At 45.5% G+C, this 27,673-nt stretch overlaps 1 protein-coding gene across 5 annotated transcripts in view; it reads right to left on the bottom strand.

Moving 5' to 3' along the window:
• Positions 1-27,673, bottom strand: part of MAST4 (microtubule associated serine/threonine kinase family member 4) — a 2,307,007-nt gene that overhangs the window by 270,380 nt on the left and 2,008,954 nt on the right. For all 5 annotated transcript variants that reach the window (XM_069627380.1, XM_069627381.1, XM_069627384.1 and 2 more), the window contains 2 exons: positions 8,983-9,137; positions 2,391-2,466 (listed from right to left, as the gene is read on the bottom strand). In XM_069627380.1, the coding sequence (XP_069483481.1) occupies positions 2,391-2,466; positions 8,983-9,137 (231 nt within the window). The remainder of the gene's footprint in view (positions 1-2,390; positions 2,467-8,982; positions 9,138-27,673) is intronic.

Raw genomic sequence — 27,673 nt, 5'->3', positions numbered from 1 at the left:
CCTATGTCTACCAGGAATCAGCGTTGCAAATATAATATATATGTATATTTTAGTAAAAGAAAAACAGACAACGCCCCTGTTATACTCTAAAGCCCTTTTGCTGGGGGAGCTCCTATTTGCCCCTCTTAATATCTCAGTCTCTTGGGAAGATACTTTAACTGAACTGACTGAGGCATCCGACCAACTGCCACTAGTCCAGGAACTAAATAATCGTTTGCACCCAAACTAGATAGGCTCACTAGCTAAATACCTCTCAGATTATTGTACAGATGTGCTCAGAGCAAACACAAACAAACTAGCTTGCAGACTGAGGTCACATCCTATTCCCGGGGCAGACAGGGCCGCTTGCTTACGGTCTGGTATTGTGCAAGGAAGTGCGGTTACATCAGGATCTGATGCCTCGCACACATTGGGGCATCACTCACTCTTTCTACAATGGGCCATATGCCCTACTGATCCCTCTCACCGAGTCATCTCCAATCTCACGACTGACTACACTCACAAAACCCATATAGCAACACAACTTGGTGAATCAGTCCTCGCCCTACCGCCCGTCTATGCACAAAATGGTGACTCAACTGATTGAAAAGGTTCCTAAGTAAGACTAAAGGAATACAAGGAGGGCAGTAGAAGCCTTCAAACAGGGTCCGGATGGTGATGTGGCAAGGGCAGGGCCCTGAGGGAAGGTATATATCTGCTCTGACAGAGACTCTTGTCCTTGCAAGCGCTGCTTGTATTCACCAGGAAGCCCAAACCATCAACATTTTCCCTGTCTAATGCGCCAGTTTGCGTCTTCCCCGACACGTCACCACAGAGCAGCACCTCATGTGTCCGTGTCCTCCGGCAGGGGTGTTGGTTTCCTTTACTACACTACAGTGGAACAGATCATGTCAGAGAAGAACAGCACATTTGCCAATTCTAAACAAGATTACATTTTCTCTTTAATTGTTTTACATTCCTCTAATAAGATGTAAACCTTCTCATCTCTACCCCCTCTGGTTCCCCCTGTGATGTTCCCTTGTGCCCCCCTCCCTTGTCGCACACAGGTGTTGACTCTTTTGCTTGATTCTTCTACCTTTACCCCCCTCCCCCAAGGCCTACTTCAGGAGGAGTCTTTCCTGATACATTCTGGTTTCACCATCACCGTCTTGCGGCCAATGCTGGATTTGACTTTTATGGACTTAATTGATTCACAGTGCGTCACCCTTTCTCAACTCTCATGCTGGACTTCCTTTGCATCTTGTATTCATGGTGGCCCTGAATCATGCTGTTCCCATCTTCATCTTGTATCCTTGCTTTCAACATTATGTGTGTGTTACTACTGACTTCTGAAATTGTATTCGCTCACCCCTCTTGCTTCCTCTGTTCTCTCCTCCTCTCCCTTTCTCCCTTTCCCTATCTCCTCCCCTTACTTTCTTCTATGCACTTACTCTATTAGAATTGTCCCTGGACCTATTATGATAGCAAACTCGTCTGTCTCCTCCTCCTCCTCTTACTTGTTTCCCCCCACCCCCCAACACTATCTGAAATGTCAGGCCTAGTACGATAGAGGCTTGTTTTGTTCCTCTCCCTCCCTTTCTGCACCCCTCTCCCTCACCTTTTGTTTTTCTCAGGCTCTCAGAATTGTCATCAGGCCTAGTACAGTAGTCACCTGCCTGTTTCCATTTCCTTCCCACTCTCCCCCTCCCTTCCTTATCTATGTTTTAGCTCTTGCACTATCTGAAATGTCGTTAGGCCGAGTATGATAGTTAATTTCACATCCTTACTGTTCATGGCCTATAAGAATGTAATTGTATTTTCCCGTGTTCCCTCCCTTGCCTTGAAGCGCTTTGCAACACATTGTGTACAGGCACTGTATAAATAAACTATCATATATCATGCGTACCTCATCACACAACCTGTAGTGGCTGCAGCCTGCTTTAGTCCCTGGAGGGAGGTGTATTTGAGAGGGATCAGCACGGGAGACAAAGCCGCAGCATTCATGACGCTTTTGGACGTAGAACCCACAAGTGCATTAAATGAAGCAAAGACCTTGAAATAGTATGGCAACTCCGCCTCTTACATAGGCGGGAAGGGCTCTGAATACAGTGAATCAGGTCTCCCTTCGATGGAAAGTTCCACTCTTGCACACCTACATCCATTGCATTGTGTCATCCATTGCGACTCACACCCAGCACAGATAACCAGCGGCAGTGATTCCAGAACAAGTTGTGCGGCAGAGCTGCTGTCAATTATGGGCAGGGAAACTCGTTATAATGAGCGCCGTTCTGCGCTATGGAGCCCATTAGCACTGTAAAACATCACTTCGCATAGCGCACACACATCAGACGGGCTTAAACGTATATTGCATTTTTATGCGGGGCCCAGAGACTCCGAAATCAATTATTTACCTTTGGGAACCTTTCTTTGTAGACATGGTTCATCATAATTATTTCATTGTCACAGCAGGCAGGCGAACGTCCGGGGCTGGAAGAAAAGCAAATGATTCTCTTAAACGTGCACTAGCTTTCATAGAAATCAGGTTTATATGGTGATGACGTTTCATAAAAACGGCGCAGTGCATGTTGCAATCCAATCACGTGTAATCACTGTCAATGAGCCCTGCGCTGTCAGAAAGGAAATGCGTTTTGGGATGTACATCACAGATAAAGATGGGGTTTACTGTCAAGCAATATATCCCAAAGCTTAAGATGGCGGCGTGAAGGAGAACCTTTTCCCCCAAATACGTAATTTGATGGTAAGGGTCAGTTCACAGGATAGCTGCCGCCACAGACGAAAGGGGGGTCACCGAAAGGGGCATTTGCATCTGAACACTTGCTTATTCCCAAACATAAATCCCTGACAGGGAACGGGTTCAAAGGCTTTGCGCACACACTTCTTGATAAAAAATGAATAGCAATGCATCCAAAGAACGAGTCGTCATTGGAGCAGGAAAGCACTTAAAACAATCATTTTCAATACCAGGATGACAAACTATTCCTAGACACAAAAACCGCAAAGCGGCGACTTTCCCCCAACTCAGTTTCATTACCGGCTTTTAGCATAGCCCATACCTGCAACGAGAGCAGAACATGTTGCTACAATGAGGGCCCCTGTAGGCCATGAGTGGGACTATGTAGGCTGCTGCCCGCTATCACCGATAGGCCTGAGGCGGCAGCAGCAGAACATTGGGCATCTCCCTCCGCGCCCAGCCCTTCCACACTGCTTTGCAAGGCTGCTGTGTTGGGCAGTCTCTTGGGCATCAGGACTACTTTCATTAGGCCCTGCGGCGTCTCCCCACTGGAGCAGGGTCACGGGGATGATCTGCGTGTCCAATAGGAAGTTGCTCTCGAGCAGGCCCGCGTGGTCCACCATCGCCCATACGCGAGACAGGTTGACGTGTCTCAAGTGGAAGCCAGGCTCATTAGGTAGCCGTAGTGGAGGGTTGTGGGCGGGTTTGCCCAATCTGCATAGGCTGCTGTGGGAGTTCCATAGATGAATGTGTCAAAGGGGAGCATTCATCCGTGCAATGAATAGTGGGGGAGTGTGTGACAGTCTGAAAATCCCACATCAGCCACCAGAGGGACATATGTACAGACCTGCCTTAATTGGAGAACATGCTAAACATGTGACAGGGCAGTAGGGGTGGCATGCATATACGGACATGCTATGCCCGTGCATGCCTTGGGAAGCACCACACGCCTGCCATAGTCCCTCATAAAGGATGTCGCAGACCACTGTCAAGAAGTAAATACCAATGGACAGCTGCGTCAATGCACAAGCCAATATCCTAAATTCATTATGGTGGTTCTCTAATTACTAATGAAAGTATTGATTTGTGATAACGGATCATTGCTTTTTGTACTGATCTATCCTGTTGTGAAATGACAGCATAAACATGCACGGGAGAACTATACTAAATGTGTTTTTTCCCTGGGGTTTTAAAGGTGATTTTACTATAAAAGAAAGAGGGTCAGATGGACTTTGTGCCATTTAGGATAAAACTGAATCTTGGCACGTGTTATTCGGTCTTAAGTCTACTTTTATCAATCCTTATTTTGTCTTCAAAACTTAAAAAGGGAACTGGATGCCACTTAAGAATTTTGGGCTATAAATGGGTAGCATTTCCTTTCAGTTGAGGTCAGGTTGGGGGTTGTCTGGTTGCCCAATCTACACCTGTATTCTCTTCGTCCAAGTCAGGACATGTTAATGGCCTTCCATAAATCTGTGTATTGCAACTCCGAAAAAAGAAGCCATGGGCAAGAACGAGAATGCTGCAGCTGAGATGTAGAGCAAATGATAGCAGGTGGAAAATGATACCAACAGTAATGGGTAGGCGTCACAAAGGCAGCAAGTGTGCACAGAAGATCTAGCTCCACAATGGGTGAACAGATCCTGCTTTTTGGTTGGGTGGCCAAGTTCTTTTTTGGGGTACGTTCACGGTTGTATTTGTGTATGTGGTAACAGTGGGCAGGAGTGGGGTGTCCATGTCCCTCTACGTGCTGGGCGCCGAGATACCAACAGAAAAAATGGAGACTACCAACTTCAGTTTTACACCTTGATTTGGTACACTAAAGCAGGTCGGGATTGTATGAATGCCAAGAGGATCGGAAGGATTTCTGCACAAAACAAGGGGATGTCGCAACGTACACTCAGTGTCTCTCAAGAACCAAAGAATATACATTTGTGATCCATTCACCATATAATGGATAACTTCCCTAGTATGCTACATTTATTTCATAGTTTCTCAGGTCAATATATTCACATCAAAAATTTTACTTTAAAAAATGTGTAATACAGAGGAACAGATTCACATACAAAAACGTAATCTACATCCATAAAAAACATTACTCAAAACATTTTGTACAATGCATATTCGTGGGTTTAATAACATTTAAGAAACGGACTAATAGTAGGGGTATAAACATCAATACAACTCATTCCACAATTTACCTGCGGCATCGGTAAACACCCGTCCTCCAACTTTAGACAACCGGATTTTCGGGAGAGCCACTAAATGAGCACCACCGGACTCAAGAGTCCTTTCAGAACAAAAGGGGAGAATTTGTCTTGGAGGTAGTCAGCCCCCCGATGATAAAATGCACGATGAACTAAACACAGGGATTTAAATATTATCCTCTGGGCCACAGTGTAGTGAGCCGAGCACAGGGCTGACGTGGGCACCATAAGGAGAACTGGTTGCCACTCGGACAGCAAGGTTTTGCAGCAGCTGCAAGAGATGTAGCCAGATAATTGAGCCAGAAACAGGGCGTTAAAATATTCAATTCGACTAGTAATCAGAGATGCAACAACGCAGATGACAGGGAAAAAATGGGAGTACTTCACGGAGCACTTTGAGGCAAAAGTGACCCATTTTGGGGACTGTGCTCACCTGAATGGCCATTGAAAGAGAGGAGGAGAGAATGGCCCCTAAGTTCTTAACCACCGTCATTGTAATACGAAGATCACCTAATGTAGTTTGCCAAAAAGAAGGTGTCCATAGAGGAGGATTAGGAGGGAAACCCACCACCAGGACATCCGTCTTGTCCCCATTCAGCTTAAGCCAGTTCACATTCATCCACCCTCCCACGGTTGCCAAGCACTCACACAGACCCAACGACACCTTAGCTTGGTCAAGATCTAGATGAATCAGAATTTGGTTGTCATCGGCATAGGGGTAACAGCAAAAGCCATGGGAACGGATGAGGTGAAGCGGTGGCTGAACATAGATGTTGAAAAGCATGGGGGACTGGGTGGAGTCCTAAGGAACAACACAAAGAAGTGCTTGAGATGAAGAAAAGAAGGGGGGTAGAGAAATTGGCCCCTACAGCCAGGAAGGAGGTAAGACAGGCCTGAATGGGACCAAAGTGGCCTGCTGAGGCCAGGCGGGACAGCAGGATGGAGTGGGCGACAGTGTCCAATTCTGCAGACAGATCTAAAAGTATCAGGGCTCCGACTCCACCCCGGTCAACAAGCATAGCCAAGTCATCAACTATGGACACCAGGACACACTCTGTTTCCCGCCCCGGGTGGAAACCTGACTGAAAGGGGTCCAAATAGCCAAAGTTTTCATGAAAAGATGACAGAAGAGGGGAAACCAAAAATTGCAGCACCTTCATAAAGAAAGGAAGATGACAGATGGGATGGAAGTTAGCCAGAAATGAAGCATCCAGTGATGTTTTTTTCAGACAGGGGAATAATAGCAGCCTGTTTTAGCTCTGTAAAAACTGAGCCTAACTGACAGGAGAGATTGACAGCTTCAGTGACCCCGGAGATCATGCCAGGCATGAAAGCGTTCATGCTAGCCAAAGGAACCGGGTCGGAGGGAGCAGCGGACGTAAATTGGCTGACAGCCCTTAGAACCTCCTCCACAGAAAACGGAGGGAACTAGGACCAAGAGGGAGTGGCGATAACAGCCTGCGCAGGAGGTAGATTAACAGCACTCTGCCCAATAAGGTGGATATTTTTCCCTATGTAAGCGACTTTAGTGACAAAAAAAAGTCAAGAGTGAATCGCTATAAGTCTGGATGGCTAAAACGTTAGGAGATAGACGCGTGGTGGAAGAAAACAACTTGACCACCGAGAATAGCTCTCTAGACTAATTCAAAGCCTGCTCCACTTTACAGGTGAAAACGCTCTGTTTGGCAGCCCGAATGCCCAAATGATAGTCCCTAGTAAGCTACCAAAAGACATTCTTCTCCATTGGGTTATATGAGCCGTGCCACTTGCGCTCTGCCTGCCTGAGTGTTTGTATCACGATTAATCTGTATTTTGAAGTAGAAATCATCTTATTTAGATTTTTTAGGAGCTGGAAGCATTGAATTAACACTCGTTTCCCATTTTATGCGTGCTTGATGTCAAGGAATCATTATGCAATGGTCAAAGTTGTTCAACTCCTGAACAATTCATCCCTTACAGTAATTTTGTCACATCAAGGAAATGTTGCTAATCCTACCGCATTGCTCTAAGTTTCTGTCAGTTTTCCAGTAAAGCAGCTCCATGCACTCGTCAGCTCCGAAAATGAGGGTCACCAAAAAAAGTGATCGCTTAATCAGATTAATACAAAACAGTGTAAGGTATGGAGTTGATCTCTGTGTTCTCGGATTCTCCCGAGTAACAAAATTACAATCAGTTAGGCGACTCCCCAGTTTGGCCTATTGGTTCAACGTCTGATGGGCACAGGAGGAGTGAAGGCCTCCAGCTAAAGAGAACTCCTTCTCCTGCTTTAGAGAACCAGTTTTCGCTAAAAGTATCAGGATGGGAAAATAAAAAATGTGAGGTCCTACTCTACGGGTACCTTTTGTCCAACACTGCAATCCCTAATCTACGCTCTGCTGTGGGGAGTGCTGTCTGCAATGAGGGTGGGGAAGGAAGACATATGGGCCATCCTGCAGTAGGGAAGTGCAAGCAAGCTTCTCATGCCCACTGCAGCCACGGCCCATGGGCACTGGTAAAGAAGTCTCTCTACCGCACACTGCCTCGACAGCGCTGTTGAGTACTGGAAAAGTGCTACTGGATTTAAACATAAAATAGATTGCTCAACTCTTAGGGAGGGGTGCGGGCACAGGGTTAGCTGCTAGTTTTGTGGATTCTAGACGTGGTGTGTCTGCGATCTCCTCCTAGGTCTCAATCCCTCAGCTGCCCTGTTAATACAGGAGATTGGGTGTGGCTCGCGCTTGGGGAGACATAGTTTACCAACTGTAGGTAGCTATTTGTGTGACATCGTGGTTTCCCAGCCCCAGTAATCTCCCTATCCGCCCCAAAAATTTCCCCCATGTCACTTCATAATAGAGCTCTCTTAATAGCTGCTTGTGGCTTTCTTGGCTGGATGAGCGATTAAGAAAAGAAAAATCTGCGGTTTCTGGATACAGAACTACAATACCAGTGGGGGCAGAAAAGCAGCATTACTCACAATGTAAGCCAGTGGTCTGCAACTTGCGGCATTCCAGATGTTTTGGACTATGATCCATCATATGCTGGCCAGGTATGAAAGCAGTTGTAGGCCAAAACACCATTAGAGCCGAAGGTTGCTGACCCCTGATCTAAGCACTTAACTACATTTATTTACGCTACGTGGATACTTATTAGGATTTGACATCGTGCAATAAAGAAAACACATAATATAATAACTGGCAAGCTCTAGGTGCAATCCTCCGGAGGAGTGACTGATCTCATATAAAAGCAACTGGGGAACCACAACATCAACCAGGTGCTGGGGCAGTGAGTGGGAGCTGCTGGATGTGGAACTAGAGAAGAACCTTACTTGCCACATGTGCTGAGGCTGCACCACTGCCGCACGAAGAGCAGCGGAGACATGCCACCACGCGTAACACACATACCCCGCCACTCTTTTCTGCGGCTAGGGATTCTTAACTAAAGAACAAGCCAGCACATTTGAAAGAAGTATTTGACCTGGCAAAGGATCCTCTATTGTGCTTTGTGCGCATTATAATTTTTTGGGAGAATTCCTTGCCGTATGACATGCCCTCATAGGACATGGGATCCTAGGAACTCTGGCATCAGTGCTGTGATTTACTGGCATTTAGCATCAGTTTTTTGAGTGTTTTTTTTAAACAAATGAAAGCTTTGTTTACAGAATCCTTAACACATTCAGATCCATCAATTATGTATTAAATAAATTATTTCCCCGCGGCGATCCATAATCTGCTTTAACTACAGCAGTGTGGAACAATTAGTACATGCATTGATAATTACTTTGGCTCTTGGAGAAGCGGACAGAGAATTTTCTGATCCAGGTCCCTAAATCCCCAAATTGCACTGCTAATTAAAGCATTCGTTAAGGATAATGACTTAAAAAATGGTGTTACTCCCAGCAATTCATTAGGTGGGATTGTTCCGACATATTAGACACTTTTCAGGTACAAATGCAACTGCGTTCAAGGGTTACCATTTCATATAGAAACACACATTAGAGGCGCAGCATGAGGGTAAATGGTATTCCGATTTAATTACTGTTTCCAAACAGCATGAGCCGCCACACACCTGAGACTCCTGGATCGAGGGCGCATCTGAGCGGCCCTGCATCTGTCATCGCTGGCAATGCCCTCGGTGTAGAAGTGCTTGGACAGAAAATGCAGTTCATCAGGTGTTGGTTGGTATGGCAACTGGTGTAGCTTCTCTTGGGAGGAACAGGAGGACTGGAAAAAAGACAGAATATTTACAATATCATAGTAATACGGATATTCAGCAGACCAATTGGCTCATCTTTACCATTTTAAGAAGCTCGCCAAACACAATGTGAATTCAATATAGCACAAAATGTGAGCGGGCCTTTCATAATAGCGCAAACATTTTAATTACAGAAAGTATCATGGTAGAAAATAATTTGCATTATTCAAATAAGCATTTACAAAATCACGGCCTCATCTACTTCCTTCAAACCCTCTCCACCTTCGATTGCAAGGGACTGATTTGGGCGGCTTCCAGTCTCTCCGACTGCCCCTTCTCCATCTCCTGGAACCCCAACACCGCCTACCCCATAACCCTTCTAGTAGGCATTGCTCGAGGGTCAGTCCTCGACCAGCTCTTTTACTTATTGCACCTCCTCCCTGGGTAAACAACTCATCCGTCAGCTTTCACTACCACCTCTTTTCTTCTAGTACCTCGACCGTTATTCAATTTCCCTCCTTCACCCATGCAATCTCTGAATGTATCACCAATTGTCTCACTGCAATGTGTCACTGGATGGCTCGACATTGCCCGATGCTTACCGCATCAAAAATGGAGGAGCCTAGCCTCCCACCTCCAATGTCCACCCACTCTCCCATTTTCCATCGCCCGATTCTAGACCTCCTCACTGCTTAACCCAAAAGTTGGGGTTCTCTTTGACCCCAAACACAGCTGCCAGCAGTTTAATATGGCTACTGCTACTTCTGCCAGACTTAACTTCCTCAAAATAAGAGAGTCCTCAAACACCTAAACCACGACTCAAACAAACTCAGATAATTATCCTCATGCTCAGCAAAGTGGGATACTGCTTGTGGCTACTTTTTGGTATTGCCCTCTACTCCTTTACTCCCTTAAACAAAGTTATCAATGTTCCTACACACACTCTACTACCTACATACATCTTCTCACACCACTTCACAACCACAACAGCCACGCTGGACGGCTCTCCATGAAAGAAAAACGCGCTCTCTTTCAATTCCTACCCCTCGTCCTCAAACCTACCATGGTCTCATCCCCCTACTGCAGTACCTTGCTCACTGCGTATTTCCCTCACAAACTCTGCAATCTTCCTCTCTCAACAATCTTTCTGGGGCCCCACCTCTTCCGCTCCTTCACCTTAATTGCCCCCTGAAATGTTCTCCTCTGAGCCATCCCCTCTGTGGAACGGTTTAAGACCCAACTCCAGTTCCAAGTGCTATCGCTGAAGGGGCATTCCCCACCTTCACACTAGCCCTTCCCAACTGAAACACATATTGTTCCCAATATTGTCACTCACAAATGTGTGTATATATCAATAGCATCTATAAAGACTGTGGCATTAGGCCCATAATGTATCTCAAATATATGAGTTTTCTAGTCAGCATCCCTTGTATTTGTCCAATAATACCATTTTATGCCTGGGAGTATAGTCTCGCCCACACACCCACTGCATATTGTAAAGGTGAATAAAGGACTGACTCAGGCATCGAAAATGCAGCCTTTGTGCGAAGTTCTTGGTAGAAATGACACCAACTTTGCTAAATAAATATAAATTGTAAGACAGGCATGGTTTCAAGAGAGAAACGGACTCAAGAGGGTTCGTTTGAAAAACTTTATTTACCAAGGTTCCTGGGTTGGTGTAATGCCTGACTGGCCCCAAATCTAAAAGGATGGTTCCCCTTAACTGATGTTTCTAATGGCCGTCATTGTCTAATAGTGCAAAATAAAAGTCTGCCTGTTTCCAAACCTATGCTTGCCCTCACACTGTACAAAAATGTAATAGGAAGTCTTTTAAAAATGAAAAATAGATGTTCAATAAAAAAGTGGAAAACCAAAGTTGGTTTCAGGTTGTCTTCTCACCAGGTGCTGTTTGGTCAATGTCACACAAGAGTTCAATCAACAGGGCTGTTTGTCAGGTCTTCTCCATAAGGCCCTTTTAGTTATTCCAACTACCTTCAGTGTCTGAGTTCCTTGGGGTGCCCTTCCCCGAGCTTCTGTCTTTTCAAGTTTCAAAACACAATGGAAAAAATGTAACAGTTTCTTTTGTAAGCTTATTGGGGTTCCCTTTCCCATGCTTCAATCCTTTCAACATTATAAAGAAAGTTAACAAGTCTTCAACTTATTTCTGCCTTTTAAGGTTCCCTTCCCCAAGCTCAGGCCCCTTCCAACTTTCAAACACAAAATGCTTAGTTGGGCGTCTTAGGGTTTCCTTCCCCTAGCTCAGGCGTCTTCCAGCTTTCAAACACCAAACCCTTTATCTTACAGTTCCTTCTTGATTTCGCAGTTAAGGCCCTGTGAATTCACAGCACAAATTGAGCTTTTCAGGATGTACCTTTTTCTTACTGACAATCTTTTCCTAGCACCATCCTTTTATAGGGTAGAATCAAAGGCTTTCGAAAACGCCATGCGCTTTGCTTTTCCTGAGCGTGACCACTCGGACCCTTTGCCCTTCTCTTTGCTTTCTTCCTTTTTACTTTGGATTGTTCCTGCACCCCTTTTACTTTTCCGTCCTTTCCCTGCACACTTGCACTGTTTATTCCTACTTTTCTTAATGTGCCCCTGGCACTTGTCCTCCTCTCTCCTCTTGCTACTTTGCACCCTCTTTTCATGTATCCTTTGTATCATGCCCCTGTTACGGGCCACTCGCACCCTCATGCTTTTCTTAACTTTCTCTCTCTGTTCGCGACGGTCGTTCTGTTGCTTGCTTCCGCTCCAATCTGCTTTTCGCTTTAATTTTTGCTATGTTCTGTCACTTTCACACTTTCTGCTTCGCTTTACTTTCCGCTGCGCTTTAGCCTTTACACTTTCTACTTTGCTCTTGCTTTTAGCTTTTATCCTTTCTGCTTCACTTTGGCTTTCAGCCGTGCTTTCATACTTCATGCCTTTTCTTGCAATTCTGTGCCGCTTTTGCTCTCTGTGCGTTTCTCCTGCTTCGCTCTCATCCGAACACACGCTCCAGCGTTTCGCTCACATTTTCCACAAAGTTCACCGGGCAGAGTCGCATTGAGAGGTGATTTCTTCAGGAAATGCGGAGTTGCGGTCAGGGTCTCACCACCTGCCCCTCAATCACCCTTGGGGTCGGCACAGGCTCCAAAGGAATGAGCACTCTCCTGAACCTGGCGAGCAGAATGCAGGCTGCGCTTCTCCGGCTCCCTCGAAGGCGCGGCCCCCTCATAACTCTGCTGCGCTTACTCCACACCAGGCAGGCCTTTCCGCACGTCATCCTCGTCCAGCTTGAAGCTCCTGCTTCACTCTGTTCCTGGGCTCCTCCAGTCCAGACTGCATTCCCAGCTCGCTCTGTTCTTTGTGCAAGATCAAACCTTTTATAGAGAACAAACCAGGCAAATTGAGTCAGCTGTGAGCAGTAGTTCCTATTACATGCCTGTCCCTGGCTCGCTCTATTAGTGGGACAACCAAAGTTCTTTCTAGGGTAGGTTTCCCTTTCTTTCCCCATGTTATTCCTATGGGTAATCTTTACTGATCTTAGTTGCTTCTTCTCCGTCTCATATTTTTTGGGACCGGGAGATGTGGTCAGATTGGAGATACCCCATGGAAGCAGAGGGAGAGGGCAGTAAAGTGAAATGAATCGGAGATTAGTTTGATGGTTAAGTCTATTTACTAGAAAACTATTAGAAGATCGTCAACATAGGTAAGAACTTCTTCTAACCTTGTTTTTATTTAACGAGATACCTTCCCATTGTGGCAGAGGAATCCATCTCTCTGATGTTTTATTATACAGGCATGGGCCTTGATAGTATTCCCGGTGGTCTAGATGGGTAACAGATGAATGCATATTAATATCATGGCCCTGTCTCTGTTGTGCTTTGTTCTCACCCGATCTCATGTACTTAACTTGTTTCCTCCTCTTACTTGGACTGTAAAAAATGGGCCTTGAAGAAGGAAAGACACTTAGGGTTAAGAGTTGTAATACGGTTTGTCCTCCCTAGCCGTCCAGGATTTTTAAGCTTTCCTTTTCATGCGAGAGGGCCGAGGGGTAGGATGGGACTTGGGTGGCAATATCTCATGAACAACCAGGGCGGGTAGGATGGATTGGGGCAAGGAACGGGGGGATACCATGTCTCGCCTTCGGACGCCCTCCTGAATCCCAAGGGACTCCTTGTGAGAACACCTTCAGGTTTCTCACAAAATACATTACTTTTAAACCCAACAAAAACCACCTAAAAATGGCAGACAAATCTCCTCTAGCAAAAGTACCACATAATTATGCTTTGCCCTCCTGGACATCACCCATGAGGTCTTTAGGCACAGGCAGGAAATGTCTGGATTCTCCCACTCATTAAACTGCCCCCATGTGTGGGATCAGACTGATATGCAATAGATATTCTCTCCTGTCTAGACAGCTACTATGTGCTTGACGCGCTTCAGAGAGCTTGAACACCTACAGGATTTCTCACACTGATAGCCGAATTTAAATCACTTTGTGAGTTGGGCAATTCAGGTTTGTACCCAATGCTCCCTTACAGGGGCAGCTGCACCTCAACCACACCTCGGTATGGATGCCCAGGAAAGCAGAAATGTGTGTCTGGGGTTGCTCCAAGGGTTTTCTTGTCAATGTGGACAGAATTACCCTCATGGACAGGAGTGTACTGGTACACAATTGGCATTCTCGTCAAGTAGGGTGCAGGGACCTCTAACGTGCTTGTCACCTATTTGAGTGGGCTGGAGCTAAGAAAAAAGTTAATTTGGCTTTTGCTCATTCTCAGAAAGGGATTTCTCACATTGTTAGCCAAAACAAATGTTTGTAATAAAGGTATGCATGTTTCATTGGTACGCATATCACGTATGAACGGAAGATGTCATAGTACTAGGTTATCTAATAATTGTCAGCTTGGTAAACTCGGGTTTTGCCTCATGAGTGATGAGCAAGTGGGATGCACTAACAGTACTAATATTCAGGTGTAATTATTGTCAAAGGACTATGTAGATGAAGCACTGCTGACAGTGAAAAGAATATGCAACTAGAAAGAAATGTACAAACAACAAATAAAAAAGAAATGAGAGCAAGGTAGTTCAGCGAATTAAGTGCTCACCCCAGAAATCTGTGCTCATTCTGCAGGACATATGTTTGCATCTTGACGCTCCCGAGATAGCACATCATCTTTTCGTCGTTGAAAAATGAGCATTATTCCATTTGGTAATAACTCGCACTATTATAGCGCATAGAAGGGGGAGCAATATGGCAATGCGCTACATGAAGAATGTGACATTATGTGATGTTATGTCTATATGTAGCGTTAAATAACACAATAGTGGAAGGGATGTTTGATGTTGAAGGTGAGGAGCGAGTGACTGCCATACCCGCGCATAATTTACATCCAATGTTCAATGTAGAAACGAGCATTCTGCAAGTGCACACAAGGACACAGTAAACAATTAGGTAACATGATGACAGTTTAAGGGCTCTTATCCGAACATTTCTTCCATCCTGGAGAGCGGCCATATCACACAGACAATTTGGATGGTATGCTTCTGGGTCACTCATCCCTTATACATTTAGACTAATCCTTGCAGGAGACGGCAGAATCTCACTATCCACCTGGCACCCAGCATACATGGAGGCAGCATGATAAATTAGAGAAGACATTTCAATACTACTCTGACATTTAGAAAATACAGAACACAAGGTTGAGCGTACACTTCTGAAAATGATTCCTGGGGTGGAGAATAGGGTTCAGATAGATCTGAATGCTGCTAGCACACTAGTGGCACTTGAGGTTCCCAAAATGAGTGAGTTCAGTGATGCATTTACTGATTAGATTGGACTGATTAAGGGCTTTGCACACAACATACGTGTTAAAGAAGTAAATAAACCTCAAGGTGAGAGGCCTGTTCCAAATGTGTCGAGGGAAACACTCAACAAGCAATTAGAGAGAACTTTTGACACTGGAATGATAGTGGAGATTGAAGGTTTACAGGGGATTTGGTGTGCAAATCATCAGAGAGCATATGATTGGGTGTATACCCAAGTTACTTGAATACATGTATATGGGAAGATAAAATGACACTGCCAAATATATCCTGCAACCAGATCAATTGACTTAAAAGTCCTGGCATCTGATGTCATTCATAACACCACTGGGGGCATATAGATTTTTGAAGAATGTTACAAAACTGTAAGTAGGCTCCTTTAGAAGATATGCAAAATCTTATCATTAACTTACACCATAAAGGACATCTAGGGAGGAGTCTAATTAAATGAGGCATTAGGCCACATTACCGGTGGCCTTTAATAAACAATCAAGTGGAAGCTAATGTCAGGGAGTGCAGGACATGTGCAATCAGTGACAAGTCTAACATAAATCGGAGAATCTCCATCTTCTCGGTTAAAGTTCCTAAAGGTCTTTGGACGGAAGGGGCACTTCATGTGATAGGATCATGTCATATCTTCAGTGCGGACGTTAAACATACACATGTTGGCAAACTACCATTCTAAGTGCGTTGATGTACAACCACTGTGAGCAGTCCCCACGAGAACAGCAAAGGGCCAATTCCTTATTGAAGATATGCAAAGGAAATAGACGCAGACAATTAAGTACAACTTGTGGACTATGAAAAGTGTGCCTACTGGGAATGGTGTATCGTCCAGCATTCTTGTATGCCGCCATACCATCATGAGGAGAATGGTTTAGTGGTGCCCATAAACATGGAGTCAACTGAAGTTATGTGTCATTGTTTGCGTTTATATTGCACCACAAAGCACTCCATCACGGGTATCTCTACTTTGTGCCCTTGAAAGATAGAGAGCCAAGTATTTTAATGTAATCTAGTCAGTTGCAGAGAGTAATGGCTGAGAGAGGTGAAACCAAAGGAAAACTAAGAGAGGAACAGACACAATATTGTAACGCCTTTCATCAAGGTCAAAACCTTAACTGGGTCCTCTGGCACTGCACGGTTTATGCGGAAAGAGATAGGTTGTAATGTCTTTCAATATGGTTCCTGTACGAGCTGGGATAATATCCCTGCCACAGTGGCATCCAGAATGTATTATTCCAAGTCATAGGATAGCGAAAGGGAGGCATGTCACCTTGACATTTGGAGGATGGGGGAGCTAGCTGATGTGGGGAGCACTGCAAAAACTCATTTTGTCTCTGCAACCTATTTCAGAAATTATGTTTAACTCTAGGGAAACAAGTGCAAAGTGAACCCACATTACAGTAAACGGGCGGCAGCATCTTGTCAAAGCTGCCCGTCTGAAGCTGCTATCCCCGCCCTCTACAGCACTGTGCCATCAATGGCAAGGCTGGAACTAGCAGAAACATTCATCATTTTGACAAGAAATTATTTCTGCTACAGGACAATATCCTTTTTTTCTGACAGACAGTGTGTAGTGATATGGAGAATTGTGGAGTGATGGGCTGTTTTTTATATGCACACATAAATCACTAGTAGTTTGACACCCCTCTTAATATCGCATGATGCGTAAGGTTTACATATTACTTTAAAAGAAATGCAGTTTTATTTGTTTATAATATTACCATAAGCTAACTATTATTAGTGCCAATGGCAATTAATTGAAATTAAATATTTTCCCCATCAATTTTCACTCTCTTTGAGAGTCATTTGAATACCAAAGAGTGACACTACATACTTTGAGGAAGATGACTTTAAAAAGCGCCCCTGCCCACAGATGCCTATTGGGGCCCTGAGAACAATCTGAAAACAATATCCCAATAACGAGCCTTCCAGCTTTGAACTAAACAGTGGCACCGGCGATCAGGAAGTAAATGGTCAGAGAAGCAGAAGGGATGGGATTAAGATGTTACACTGAATCTGCTTATGTTTTTCACTGCCCTTGGGACATGTTATGTAACAGGGCTGCAGTCTTCATCTTATAATTAAGGAGTGTGTGTGTGTGTGATATATGTGTACATATATATTACATGGCCATGGTAGTGGTTATTTAGTTATGGTTAAGTTGCTGTTTCCATAGGAAGAGCACTTTTTGGGCGGCTTATAACTTTGCTCCCCCTGAACGAATCCTCACCAAACTTTGCAAACAAAGTATATGACCCACTCTGAATTTTACAAAGTTTGGTGAGGTTTGGTCCAGGGGGGGGGCAAAAGTGATAGGGGGGAGGGTCCCAAAACGTCTTTTTTTCCCATAGACAAAATGGGAAAAAACTTTGCTCACGCCTACAGCCCAAACCGCTGCACGGATTTACACCACATTTGCGACGGGAGCGGTGGCTTGGTCCCGAAAGTGTGCTTTTTTTTATTTGGTGTAAATCCGTCAAATATTTTTTTTTAAAATGACAAAAATGTAAGTGAAAAAAATTAGTGATATCTGTGTCCGCTTTGCGGACACACTTCCCTGTTCGCTCCGTGGACAGGACGGGGATTGGGCAAGCGCTTGCGTGATGTCCGCGGACATCTGACGTGCTTTGCTTTTGGCTGACGTGAAGCATGCAGTGCGTCGTATTGTGAGAGACGCCTGCCATCTTGGTTCATCAGAGTGTTGCACAGTAAGCTCTGTGTGTTCCTCCCGTTCCCCCCACCCCGCGCTTATGGCCCGTGTCTCTCTCCCGTTCCCCCCACCCCCGGCTCATGGCCCGTGTCTCCCCTGTTCCCCCCCACCCCCTGCTCATGCCTTGTGTTTCCCTCCTGTTACCCTCCCACCCCCCCGTGTCTCTCTCCCGTTCCCCCCCACCCACCGCTCATTCCCCGTGTGTGCCCTGTGTTTTCCCTGTTCCTCCACTCATGCCCCGTGTCTCCCCTGTTCCTTCCTAACCCCTGCTCATGCCCCATGTCTCCCTCCTTTTCCTCCCAATCCCCCGCTCATGCCCTGTGTTTCCTTCCTTTCCCCCACCCACTGCTCATGCCCCGTGTCTATCTCTGTTCCCCCCACCCCCCGCTCATGCCCACGTGTCTCCCCTGTTCCCCTCCAACCCCCGCTCATGCCCCGTGTCTCCCTCCTTTGCCCCTCCAACCCCCGCTCATGCCCACGTGTCTCCCCTGTTCCCCCCAGCCCCGGCTCATGCCCACGTGTCTCCCCTGTTCCCCCCCACCCCTGGAAAACAAAGTATATGGCCCACTCTGAATTTTTTTGCAAAGTTTGGTGAGGTTTGGTCCAGGGTGGGCAAAGTTATAGGGGGGGTCACAAAACGTCTTTTTTTCCCATAGACATAATGGGAAAAAACTTTGCTCACGCCTACAGCCCAAACCGCTGGACAGATTTACACCAAATTTGCAGCGGGAGCGGTGGCTTGGTCCCGTAAGCGTGATTTTTTTAATTTGGTGTAAATCCGTCCAGTAGTTTCTTTTTAAAAATGACAAAAATGTAAGTGAAAAAAATGAGTGATATCTGTGTCCGCTTCGCGGACAGGGCGGGGATTGTGCAAGTGCTTGGTGTCTGCGGACATCTGACGTGCTTTGCTATTGGCCGACGTGAAGCGTGCAGTGCGTCGTATTGTGAGAGACGCCCGCCATCTTTGTTCATCGGTTCATCAGAGTGTTGCACAGTAAGCTCTGTGTGTTCCTCCCGTTCCCCCCACCCTCCGCTCATGGCCCATGTCTCTCTCCCATTCCCCCCCACCCCCGGTTCATGGCCCGTGTCTCCCCTGTTCCCCCCCACCCCCCGCTCATGTTCCGTGTGTTCCTCCCGTTTCCCCCCACCCCCGCTCATGCTCCGTGTCTCTCTCCCATTCCCCCCACCCCCGCTCATGGCCCGTGTCTCCCTCCCGTTCCCCTCCACCCCCGCTCATGGCCCGTGTCTCCCCTGTTCCCCCCCACCCCTCGCTCATGCTCCGTGTGTTCCTCCCGTTTTCCCCACCCCCCGCTCATGCTCCGTGTGTTCCTCCCGTTTTCCCCCACCCCGCTCATGCTTCGTGTCTCTCTCCCTCCTTTTCCCCTCCAACCCCCGCTCATGCCCATGTGTCTCCCCTGTCCCCCCTCCACCCCCCGCTCATGCCCACGTATCTCCCCTGTTCCCCCCACCCCCCGCTCATGCCCCGTATCTCCCTACTGTTCCCCCCAACCCCTGCTCAAGCCCTGTCTCTCTCTCTTGTCCCCCCAACCCCTTCTCATGCCCCGTGTCTCCCTCCTGTTCCCCCCCACCCCCCGCTCATGCCCCGTGTCTCCCAACTGTTCCCCCACATCCCGCTCATGCCCCGTGTCTCCCTCCTTTTCCCCCCACCCCCCGGTCATGCCCCGTGTCTCCCCTGTTCCCCCCCACCCCCGTTTCTCCTTCCCGTTCCCCCCGCCCCCGCTCATGCCTCGTGTCTCCCTCCCGTTCCCCCCCACCCCCTGCTCATGCCCCGTGTGTCTCCCTCCTTTTCCCCCACCCCCCGCTCATGCCCCGTGTCTCCCCTGTTCCTCCCCACCCCCCGTTTCTCCTTCCCGTTCCCCCCGCTCATGGCTCGTGTCTCCCTCCCGTTCCCCCCACCCCCTGCTCATGTCCCGTGTCCCCCTGTTCCACCCCACCCCCGCTCATGCCCCGTGTCTTCCTCGTGTTACCACCCCACCCCCCGCTCATATGATATGATATGGCATTTGTAACGCGCCTATACACAGGTGTTTCAAGGCGCGGCGAGGCAGGGAGGGGAGACAAGGGGAGACAGACAACGATCCTACTAGGCCAGGTGTCATTCAGATCGCGCAAGTGCAGGGGTGGGGGAGGGGGAAAAGTGCAAGGGGAAGGGGAGGGGGGGGAAGTGCAGTACAAGGTAAGTGGCGTAAAAGTAATAAATAAATAGGGCCAGCTGGTGGCAAGTGCAAGGTAAGTGCAGAACAAGTGCTGGAAAAGGGGGGGGCTGTAGGGATACAGAGACAGTCCCGCAGTGCAGAGGGGTTCCAGGGCATCAGTGCAAGTGGAGAGTGGCTGGGCCCAGGACCGAGGCCGTTAAGAGTGGTCCAGTTGCAGAATCAGTGCAGTTTCAGTGAAGAATATTAGCTGTTCAGCAGGGGAGAGAGAAAGCAGAGGCAAAGAGGAAGGTTTTGAGGTGCTTCTGGAACCGGAGATGGTTCTCCTCAAGTTTCAGGGAGGCAGGGAGGCCCCTGCCGCGGAGAGAGATCTACCCCCAGCTCGTTGCTTCGAGAAGCAGCTGACCCTGAGGGAGTTGGAGGCGGATGAGCGAAGGGCTCGGGAAGGAAGATATTTGGGAAGAGAGAGTTGAAGGTATTTAGGACCAAGGCCCCAGAAGGCCTTGTGGACAATGCAGAGGGTTTTGAACTTTATCCTCGCAGCCACTGGGAGCCAGTGTAGAGATTTCAGTCCTGGAGAGATACGGTCCCTGGGCTTGAGGCCAAGGACAAGGCTCGCAGTTCTGTTCTGTATGAGTTGCAGAGGGCGGAGAGTGGAGGCAGGCAGATTAAGGTAGAGGCTGTTACAGTAATCCAGCTTCGAGAGAACCAGGGCTCGGGAGACAGTGAGCTTCTGGGGGAAGGAGAGGAAGGGAAGAATACCTCTGAGGAGGTGCAGCTGGTAGTGTGACTTCTTAGCGACGTCAGAAATATGAGGAGAGAAGGAGATTGTGGAGTCGAAGATGACCCCAAGGTTTTTTGCATTGCAGGTAGGAGCATGCCCCGTGTTTCCCCTGTTCCCCCCACCCCCGCGTCTCCCCTATTCCACCCCACCTCCCGCTCATGCCCCGTGTCTCCCTCGTGTTACCCCCCCACCCCTGCTCATGCCCAGTGTCTTCCTCGTGTACCCCCCCACCCCCGCTCATGCCCTGTGTTTCCCTCGTGTTACCCCCCACCCTCCACTCATGCCCCGTGTCTCCCTCCTGTTCCCCCCACCCCCCGCTCATTTCCCGTGTGCGCCCTGTGTTTTCCCTGTTCCCCCGCTCATGCCTACGTGTCTCCCCTGTTCCCCCCCACCCCAAGCTCATGCCCCGTGTCTCCCTCCTTTTCCCCTCCAACACCCGCTCATGTCCATGTGTCTCCCCTGTCCCCCCACCCCCGCTCATGCCCACGTATCTCCCCTGTTCCCCCCTCACGCCCCGTATCTCCCTACTGTTCCCCCCAACCCCTGCTCAAGCCCTGTCTCTCTCTCTTGTCTCCCCAACCCCTTCTCATGCCCCGTGTCTCCCTCCTGCTCCCCCCACCCCCTGCTCATGACCCGTGTCTCCTTTTCCCCCCCACCCCCCGCTGATGCCCTGTTGTGTTCTCTTTATACACCCCGCCTTCCCTTTCCATGGTGGCCATCTTGTTAAAAGATTTTCCTTCCTAAACCGGGACGCCGCAGGCATCCCGGTTTGGGAAGAAAAATCTTTTTTTTACCACCCAGGGTTCCCACTTTGAGGACCTAAGATGCTAGTGGTCTTCATCCATTGAAAAGGATATTATAGTGACGTTGCACTAATAAAAACCTATGAAATTCAGTAAAAAAAAATGTGTTACAGGGACGATATGGTTAAGTTGCACTACTAAAAACCTATGAAATTCAATGAAAAAACTTTGTTAAAGGGACCTTATGGCTCCAAGTAAAACCGAAAAACCCTTGAAATTCGCCAGTTATGGTAAGCTAAGCAACCATAACTCGCGCCACGCGCCACTACCGTGCACTGCTAAGACTAACACCCACAACATCAAAGATGACATCACAAATGTAATTGATGACATCACTGATGACAGCACATGTCTGGCTCACTCTTTTTTCTTTTGCTGACATATCTAGGCCACATTGTTTTCTTCAGTAACAGTCAGAAACTAAAAATGTTATTTTATTTGTAGACGTATCATTCAAGTAGGTTCTTACAGTAATTCCCTTAGAGTCCAGTCACATCATATGAAACATATACATAGGGGAAGACACACGCTTGAAAGACAGCAATCCTTTTTGTGCATAAAGATAATCAATAGACTTAGCAGCACTTTCCGATAGTTCTGTTTTCTTTATGGCTGTACTTTCCCTGTATATGGTCATATTTGTATACATTGTACTCACACTACTTTCCTTAGGGTCCAAACACATCAAGTGACACATATACATAGGGTAAATAGCAGCTTTGAAACAGAGCAACCATTTATTTGCATGAAAATAATCAGTTAGGTTATGAATTGTTTCTGCTACTACTTGTGCTTTTTTGCTAACTTCACTTTCCCTGTATATACCCATATTGGTATGTGTTCTTGTCTCTTTGTGTTTTGTCTATGGTAATGCAATTATGTAATACATGGGTTTTATTAGCTACTTATGACATATTTCACAGTATACAAAAATCTATTAAGAAAACAATTATTTCATTATTCAACATATTAACATTATGAATATTATACCTTCATCTTGTACGCTGCACACAATGCTATGTTTCTGCATGAGTAGCTTAGTATACTAGATAGAACCCCATAATAGAATGCTATTTATATCAATGCATCGTTCAGTGCACTAATTAGGGTATGATATTTATTGCAATGATCCTTGACACTTTTTTCGCAACATTAAAATAAGAATCCCGTGTACACATATTTCATGAAAAGTGCATACACATGTGATGTCATCAATGACATTTGTGATGTCATCTTTGATGTCGTGGGTGTTAGTTTTAGCAGTGCACGGTGGTGGCGCGAGTTATAGTTGTTTACCTTACCATAACTGGCGAATTTCAAGGGTTTTTCGGTTTTACTTGGAACCATAACGTCCCTTTAACAAAGTGTTTTCACTGAATATATATATATATATATATATATATATATATATATATATATATATATATATATATATATATATATATATATATATTACGCGGCCACAGTAATGGCCGCGTAGGTATGGTAAAGTTGCTGTTTCCATAGGAAGAACACATTTTGAGTGATTTATAACTCCGCTGCGCCTGGACGAATCCTCACCAAACTTTGCAAAAAAAGTATATGGCCTACTCTGAATTTTTTCATGAGGTTTGGTCCAGGGGGGGAAAAGTTATACGGGGGGTGTCCCAAAACGTCTTTTTTTCCCATAGACTGAATGGGGGAAAAACTTTGCGCACGGCTACAGGTCAAATCGCTGGACGGATTTTCACAATATTTGCGGCAGGTGCAGGGGCTTGGTCTGGAAAGCGTGCTTTTGTAAATTTGGTGACCTTCCGTGCAGTACTTTTCATTAAAATGACCAAAAAGTAGGTCTGAAAAAATTAGTGATATCTATATCCGCTTCGCAGTCACACTTCCCTGTTCGGTCCACGGACAAGACACCGATTGGCTAAGGGGCTGGCGTCATGACCGCGGACACGCGACGTCTCTGCTGATTGGCTGCAGTGAGACATGTTCTGCGTCAGATTGTTTGGATGCGCCCGACATCTTGGATCCACCGATAGCGGAGCGGCAACCAGCGGAAACATGCTATATTTATAAAACTCTTTTGCTGTGTCAGAGCGTTGGGAAAGGTTCAGACAGTAAGACTTGGGTGATGAATGCATTTGTTCTGGCGGTCGGTCTTCATGATGTATTTTCTATGGCCACCTTGTACACACAGAAAATGAGGGGTCTAATAACGGTAGTATTTCAGTCCACGCAGTGCACAGGGAACTTGTAACTGTTGTACGGACATGTGTGGTTTTAGCGAACATTGAAATTGATAACATGCCGAAATCGCATTACTTTTTCCTACGGATATTGCATTCATTAGTACGCCATGATGTATTTTCTATGGCCACCTTGTACGCACAGAATATGAGGGGTCTAATAACGGTAGTATTTCAGTCCATGCAGTGCACAGGGTCCATGCAGTGCACAGGGAACTTGTAACTGTTGTACGGACACGCATGGTGTTTCCGAACATTGAAATTGACAACATTCCATTATTGCATTACTTTTTCCTACGGGTATTGTATTCATTCGTACGCTGCCATGGGTGTGACATGCTACGGTGGTTGTGGCCAGGGCCTAGAGTGTTGGATGCATGGCCGTCGGCCAAAGGCCTTACTTCCAAGACTGTAGGCCATGGCCACAGCCACCGCAACATGTCACACCCCTGGATACATCCGTAGTAATGCGTATCGATTGCCTGGTTGTGGGGAGTGTGTGCAGTCTTGGGTGCATGGTCGAAGGCCATGCCCCCAAAAGCACATTTGTACCTAGTGTAGTTAAATGCCCCAATGGATGTCATATGGTGTGGTAGTAGTGGGCAGGATGTAGAGTATTTGAACAAAACAATAAGCACTGCAGTTGTAAGCAACTATGGATTTTATATACTGTATACCCATACAATGATAAATCTGTGGCCTCACACTCACGTCTGTAGCCTGTGGCTACAAACTACTGCAGCATACCACAGCTATAGGTACACTTGTACTATGCAACATCATTAAGATGGTTGTGGGAGTTTGTATGTAGTGAAATTACAAGGCAGAATGGTTCTGATATGCTGTGGTGTTTCTGCCCAGGACCCAGAGTCTTGCCTGCATGCCCAAAGGCCATGCACCCAAGACTGAAGTCATAAGCAGGGGGGTTATAAGTGAATATGGGTGTGGTGTAATGCAGTAGTTGTGTGCACGTCCTAGCGTCTTGGCTGCATGGCTGCAGACGATGGTCCCAAAAGTGAACTTATAAGTAGTAAATTTACAAGGACCATGGTTTTGATATGCAGCGATGGTTGTGGGTAGGAACTATACTGTTTGTACCTTGGTCGTAAGGCGTAGGTGGTAGGGTACACAACCAAGATGCAAGGACCAGCCTACAGCCACTGCAGCATATTAGTACCATAGATTAGATGTGTAGGTTCACATGTGTACAAAATGACTGCCAAAATACTTACTCCTTACTTTGTTCAGAATCCATATATGTGTTAAATGACTTTAGTATTTGGCAGAAGTATCCTTTTTGTAATTTCTGCGATAAAAGGAAAAAGTATGTTAGTCTTTGCATTTTATGAAAACATACTACATTGCATAATAGACAGTTTACCTTTTTTTACCCTCATATTTAGTTTACAAACCAGTGTACTGTACATTCTGCTCAGTTTCTGTGTTTGCTTTTCTAATCCTTCGGTCTGGGGAAAAAAATCCATGTCGGATTTCAAAAAACCCTTCATTTGCTATGATACTAACTACTTCCTTGTTTCCTTTGAGTGTTTGTTTCATCTTTCTGAATAATGTTATGTTTGTTGCCTTGCTGGTGATTTGTAACAACAGTTAGATACCTGTAGGCGTATTCTAACTGTGCATTTGTTCTTACAGTTCTGTGATATTCATTTATTTGTCTCGTTATATCCTCTTGGGCAGTTAGATACCTGTTGGCGTATTCTAACTGTTTGTAGTCTTTTCCATAATTGTTTGGTAGTCTTGAAGTACAAATTATTTATTCAATTTTGGCTTTAAGAAGATTAAATACGGATTTGTAAGATTAGCTAGCAATATCTGCTTTAGAATAATGGTGCTATCATTACAATCGAACCATCCACATTTCTTTTTAATGTATGCAGTGTAGTGACTTGCATTGGTTGTAGCTCCTGCATGGTAGATTATACCTACTGTTGTAAAGGTTTTCTTTTCAAGTGACACTTCACCGTGTGTGAATCCAGTCAGTTTGCAGTTGTTTTTGGTACCATCTGCATTATAACGTAGAAGCATAAGTATTATGTAGGCACTATGCGATTGTATCAGTAAGGTGGAGCGATTGTCTGAATTGCAAATAGTACATAATCTGCCATGATTTGCATTCTGTACAAGTTGCTGAAATTTAATGGATTCACAATTAGGTATGGAAACATACACAAATCGCTCATTTGGGATTTGTTCCTGTATCACATTGTTACAGAGAGTGCATGTATGTTTCCATATGTACGATATCTGGAAGATTTCATTTACATGTATGCTTTTGTTTTCCATTACTAGTAGTAGAAGTTCTTGTGGATCTTCTTGTGAGTTCATAGTGAATCTCACTATTCCAGCACAGTAGTCCAACTCTTGCCTTATTCCATGAACACTGTATGTGTTGTCAGGATTGTTTGTTGCATTTCTATGAAGCACTAACATTTGCAAACACAATTGGTCTGTACTGTTTAAGTAAATATTGTTAACAATTGGTGGCAATTGAAATAGAATATTCATTGCTACATTTGCATAACAACTTACCCCAGTTTCATGTGCAAATTTGAATGGACCAGCTAGTTCTGTATCTGAGTGCATTTTCAGAGTTTCTGTTCCTTCTTTGAAGACGTACCTGGTTTACATTCCCTAATAGGTTATTCTTTGTTTGTGGTAATTGATGAAGCTTTAGCTTCTTTTGTTTTCTTTGAGGGATTTGCTGTTGGATTCTGTTGCATTTCTGTTTGATTTAGTTTTCTTTTACCACATTTCACTTTATCTGGAACAGGATATTGTTTCAGATGGGGGGTGTACAAAGACCGCAGTCTATTGTACTCTAGAATGCAAGGAATATCAGCTTTGACTTTACTTGCATCAAAGTTCATTAGCAATAGACCGTCAAGTGTACGTAAGCGTGATGATGCTACGTAGCTCATGCCTTCTTTAAAGACTGTGTTTCCTATATCTATCAATGCTTTGTTTAGGGTAAGACCTTGGGATTTATGAATGGTAACTGCATATGCAAGAGTTAGAGAAAATTGCTCTCTATGTAAATACATGTCTTTGAAGAGAAGGAATCGAGCAATTGAGCCTCCTATCCTTTTCACTTCTGAAAGTTTATCAAAGCTAATATTGACAAACTGAAGGTTGCTGCCACGTGGGTATGATTGAAAGCCAACAACTGTACCCAGTGCTCCATTAACTAGTTACGTTTACGCATTACTCTACAATTTAAGGATAATTTTAATATTTTTTCCAACCCAGCTGTGTTGGAAATTGAATTTTCTAAACTATTTAATCTTGTTGTGGCTTGCTCACACATGGGTACGGTCATACCACATACATCTAGTTTGTCTGTGGCGCTAATTTCAATTATTTTGTTGCATTTCTTTATTTAACATTGTTTCATTAAATTTGAAACAGCTTGCAAGAGTTGGCATTAAGGCCATACAATTGACATTTTTGTGCGCAATTTGTTCCATAACATCAGTTGCACATGCATTATCGCCATAAAGTTCATGAATGTGCTGGTTTTTCAATACTGCTTGTGCTTCTTGCAATAGTACACCAACTCTAATACTTTTTAAGATGTTGGCATAAGTGAGATCTGCAGATTGCCATATGTTCTCTGTAAATTCTCGGTATTGGAAATGTTGCCAAAGGTTGACATTTCCTATGCTGCCAACAGTTTTACTGCAGAGTTTGTGGCCTAAGGTTTTAAAAATAGGTTCACCTTTCACTGGTGTTAATTGTAGAAGATCTCCGAAAATGATAATGCGTTTCCCTGCAAAGAGTTCTTCGTTGTAACTTTTAAGTGCTTCTTGGAATCTGAGGGGAATCAAAGCCAACATTAGGTTGGAGACCATGCTCACTTCATCTATTAGTAGCATTTTTATTGGTTTTAATACTCTGCATACTTCCATTGCAGCTTCTGCAGAAAGTTTGTAATAGTCTAATTTATTTTGATGCTCCATGTTGTAGGCAGCTAAACCTGTGGGGGCCGTTAAAACAGCTGACAATTTGTTTGTCAATTGTTGAAGGAACTT

This window comes from Ambystoma mexicanum, chromosome 6p (genome assembly GCF_040938575.1).
Source record: "Ambystoma mexicanum isolate Mex_15411 chromosome 6p, UKY_AmexF1_1, whole genome shotgun sequence".
Taxonomy (NCBI): Eukaryota; Metazoa; Chordata; class Amphibia; order Caudata; family Ambystomatidae; genus Ambystoma; species Ambystoma mexicanum.
Note: the sequence above shows the minus strand (reverse complement) of the source record. Positions and strands in the feature narration are given on the sequence as shown.